At 41.5% G+C, this 4,717-nt stretch overlaps 1 protein-coding gene across 1 annotated transcript; it reads left to right on the forward strand.

Moving 5' to 3' along the window:
- Positions 1 to 1,597: 1,597 nt before the first annotated feature.
- LOC115693835 (protein SRG1-like) lies at positions 1,598 to 4,113 on the forward strand. Its single transcript, XM_056302820.1, has 4 exons — positions 1,598 to 2,001; positions 2,128 to 2,375; positions 2,928 to 3,252; positions 3,665 to 4,113. Exons 1-4 carry the CDS (start codon positions 1,741 to 1,743, stop codon positions 3,932 to 3,934), a joined length of 1,104 nt encoding a protein of 367 aa, XP_056158795.1. The 5' UTR covers positions 1,598 to 1,740; the 3' UTR covers positions 3,935 to 4,113.
- The last annotated feature ends 604 nt before the right edge of the window (positions 4,114 to 4,717 follow it).

Raw genomic sequence — 4,717 nt, forward strand, 5'->3', positions numbered from 1 at the left:
TTATGCACGGTCTATTCATAATGGAAGAGTTGGAGAAGTTCAATGTCATACTGAAACATGACAAGGTTCTTAAAAGAAAATTTCTGGGACACCAATCTGAGGGCTGGCAAACCATGTACAAAGCTCCGACATCATAAATATCCTAGGCAATGTGTTCACAAGAGACGATTGTAAAATCTCTGGATGCAAAATGCATTCTCTCAAAATAAAGATCTTTTTCCAATAATCACGTCAAAGAAATGTTCTCCTTCAGGCAACTCCAACCAAAACAATCAATTCCATAGCCTCGTACCTAAAGTCTAAAACCATCACCAGACAAGCCATCAGCCTCACGGTCAAACTGACAGAGCCAGTTGGTACTTCACATGTGCTCCACGAGCGAACTTGTGAACATTCCAGCAATTCTACCGCTACTTCAGATTCACACACACCAATCCACCAGCAAATTAACATGATGTTAGGTAAACGAGGACGCAGAAAAGTCTCACATTCCGGTTTGGTCGCCAATCGAAGCCGACGCGTGAAACATCCCTTGGTTAGTATACAAGTCCGCTTCAACAGTAGGAATGCCCCTGCTCTCCAGCATTTGCCTGGCTTTAATCTTCGTTATAACCGAATGTGATTAGACTGCGAAGAAATCATCCCGTCGAACAACGACGACACATCAACTGAGGGCCCCCTCACGGAGGCACGAGACTGTTTAGCTCGAAAACGTACGATTTTCATAATCGAAGCTGGTGGCACTTTCCATCATTTTCTCGGAAAAAAAGCGGAGAAATCCTCCCTTTTATGGGAACATGAAGGGGACACTACACATTTGTTCTCGGAAGATGCTATAGAGATATGAAAATCGGCACACAGTATTAGTTCATAAATAGATGTGACAAACCGTACATGAACATATAAATAAGAAATTTGTCTACTGTTTGTGAATCAATTTTGTAAGGAAAAAGATGGTTGTACTATGACTTTTACTTATTAATCGATGTGTGAAGTTTTGGAAAGCGTAGTGAAACAAATGGGGTCCATGAATTGAATGATTGACTTCTTTAACCACCCAATACGAAATTGTCACATTATTGACCCCCAAAGTTGACGCAGTTGGGGTCTCAAAGGATTTCCACCTCAGATTTTAGAAGGCATCTTATTCAAATTCCACCAACTGCATGTAAATGAATCAATATCACTTGTACATTCCAAAACCTGAAGTTAACCGATTGATAAGATCTACATGGTGTTTTATGGACCTCTGGATAGCAGGTCTCCGTGTCCATGTCTCTGGATTGTTAAAAAAAAGTTCCAATATCATTTAGCAAAAATAACTTCAGTAAAAAATTTCTCATCACATCGATAAGAAGCCTTACTTTTGTAAGTTGGCGGTTCGGCTTGGCTAGAAGCCAAAAAACAGCCCAATATTGTCTATGTCATTTTCGGTTAAAGATAAAGTCGAGATATGATTTGGAAAATCTGCTGTCCAAACCCAATTTATAATTAGTGCGTTTTTGTGAGATTTACCATTGATCTTGATGTTTCTTGATGCGTGACTAAATCAAATTATGACAAACTACACATTGCAACTGCACATGTTCTTGTGAATCCAAATGTAAGGACTCTTGACACAACAACTATAAACAAGAAACCTCCATATCATCCTACGGCCATAAAAAACCCTAAAATATAAGCTGTAACTTATAACCTTCTCTTTTGAGGTTTTTGTGTCCAATCCTCTCGTTGCGACTGATGGACGCGAATCTCACAAAGCTTGGTGGTTCTCTTCCAGTCCCAAATGTTCAAGAGTTGGCCAAAGAGGCCATAACCGAAATCCCGCATCGCTATGTTCGTACCGACCAAGATCATCCGTTCATCCATGTTGATCATGGATCTTTGTTGCTTCAAGTACCAGTGATTGACATGAACAAGCTTTCGTCAAGCAACGACAGTTTGATGGAGTCCGAGCTGGAAAAGTTGCACGTTGCCTGCAGAGATTGGGGATTCTTCCAGGTATCATTTCATGAGAGTATCTTTTACTTTTTCTTTCTGTGAGGATTACTTGAGACGAAAGGTCTGGATTTTATTTTTTCCGAGAGTCGACTTTTGAAGTTAATTGGTCCCTTTTTGTGCACACAGTTGATAAATCATGGAGTGAGTTGTTCATTGGTGGAGGAGGTGAAGTTGGGAATACAAGAGTTCTTCAAGCTTCCCATGGAGGAGAAGAGGGAGTTTTGGCAAGAAGAAGGAGACTTGGAGGGTTTTGGACAGGCGTTTGTTGTCTCGGAGGAGCAGAAGCTTGATTGGGGCGACCTCTTTTACATGGTGTCCCTCCCAAGACATTTGAGAAAGCCTCACCTTTTTCCCATGCTTCCTTCTCCGTTCAGGTTCTCTCTCTCTCTCTCATGCATCGAGTTCACTATTTGCTCAAAATGATCGGGATTGACCATATGTATGTCGTAAATCTACCCTTCCCCTCCCCCTCCAATTGGACCTCGTTGACCGGCCAAAGGCAACGATCGGCAAGGTTGACCTCGCCGTCACTGGGCAAGGCCGAGCTTCACTAGATCTAGCGGGGGCTTGCCCAACCAGGGTGAGGCTCGACCTCACCGTCGCCTAGCAAGCTTCACCAGATCGGCCTTGCCGGCTCCTGCCTCTGGCCGATCGCCAAGGTCCGATGATTGGTTGGAGGAGGAAGAAGGAAAGGAAAAAGAAAAAAAAAAAAGAAAGAGAAAGAAAAGAAAAAAAAGAAAAAGAAAATAAAATATTTAAAAATATTAAAATATTTTTAAAAATATCTATGTTAACGCCGGCTATGCCATGTCGGAATGATGTATATTGTATATACAACCCATCTAAATGTTTTCTACACATCTCACTTCCCTTGCTCTCTCAACTTTGTAACTAATTCTTATCCGTGTCATCTATTTATTACGTAGAGATGTCTTGGATGAATACTCCTCAACGCTCCGAGACCTTGCAATGAAGGTTCTACTTCTCATGGCAAAAGCTCTGAAGATGGACACTAAGGAGATGACAGAACTGTTTGATGGGGGCATGCAAGCCTTTAGGATGAACTATTACCCTCCGTGTCCACGACCCGAGCTCGTCATCGGCCTCACTCCTCACTCCGACGCCGTGGGCCTCACCGTTCTTCTCCAAGTCAATGAAATGGAAGGTCTCCAAATACGGAAAGAGGGCAAGTGGATCCCTGTCAAGCCCCTTCCTAATGCTTTCGTCGTCAATGTGGGAGACATTTTAGAGGTAAAGATTTTCTGACCCTATATCTATTGTTTTGATGCGGAGTTCCACCTGAATTTTATTTGATATGCGAGCCAGTATTGTCTAGATTCACGGGCTATTGATGATAAGACTGTTATTTCATACACAATCTGTCCACGTTTTATCAGTACATTTCTTCAAGATATCTTTGGATGAATACTCTGTATAAACAGAAGTTTACACAGTTGTAAATGCAATAACCATCTTGAATAACATGTTGGACAGAACCAATAATGGAGTGCGGAAATTTGTGTAGTTACGTTTATATTTTCCGAATTCCAATATGTGCAATGAGCTAGATAGTCTGACAGAATGAGTGCAGATAATAGAATTTCATGAACAAAATTCATCAGAGGTTTGACAAAATAGTATGTGAATTTGATGATCGACACAGATTGTGACGAATGGTACTTACTGTAGCATCGAGCACCGGGCAACGGTTAACTCGATGAAGGAGAGGCTCTCAATCGCCACATTTTATAACCCAAAGATGGAAGGGGACATGGGTCCTGCACCGAGCCTGATCACACCGGACAAGCCAGCACTGTTCAAGAGAATAGGCGTTGCCGATTACTTCAGGGGACTCTTCTCTCGTGAGCTTCAAGGAAAGTCATATCTTGACGTTATGAGGACGATTCAGGGTGAGGAAAATAATGGGAATTGAATTTGACCATTGAGAAACCAAACTATACTGGCTTTTCTTTTTGTTTTTATTTTTTATTTTTACCATAAACTATTGTAGCTGAAATCCTATCTTTATGTTGACTCTCTCCGGTCTCCATGTACCTCGAATAAGTCGATCATGTATGGACACAATCTGTACAATCCATATTCTTTCCGCTCCTTCCTTGCTTTCCCTGATCAGCTACGACATTATAATGGCATAAATAGAACTTTTTAACTCGTGTGTGTATATACTTTTTTTTTGTTGGGAAAGCAAGTGAGCTCTATTCGTAATAAACAAAACAGTGTAAATCTGCCACAAGTATCAGTTCAACATTCTTGGTTTTATACTAATCACTATTCTTCTTACCACTGCCAAATGCGCCTTGTCCATTGACAACAAAGTAAGACTGAACTGGACTATTCGGAACGAACCCATAGCACAAGTAGAGCGTAAAAGGTGGCTGCCACCCGCTCTTGATGGGATTCGACTTTGCGAATGTGGAAGTCGGGGTCGCTTCCCATGAACCATGTTAAAGCTCTAAAGCTCTCGCCAGCCGAGAAAAAGTGTGTGACCTCTAACACAGTACCATAAAAGAACTGACAAGTCTTGTCCAATATGACCAATATGTGAAGTAGTAGTTTGAGATTAAGGTTCGTCTTCTCAACTATTAAATTTTGTTTCCCAAATGGTTCAAGGATAGCCACAAGTGGATAGGCATGAATTTGCCTTCCCACTGTGGTCTGAATGTGACCATTCGAACGAAGAATGGTCTTCATTGGT

This window comes from Syzygium oleosum, unplaced genomic scaffold (genome assembly GCF_021117445.2).
Source record: "Syzygium oleosum isolate NSW1041296 unplaced genomic scaffold, Sole_v2.1 Sole_v2.01, whole genome shotgun sequence".
Classification (NCBI taxonomy): Eukaryota; Viridiplantae; Streptophyta; class Magnoliopsida; order Myrtales; family Myrtaceae; genus Syzygium; species Syzygium oleosum.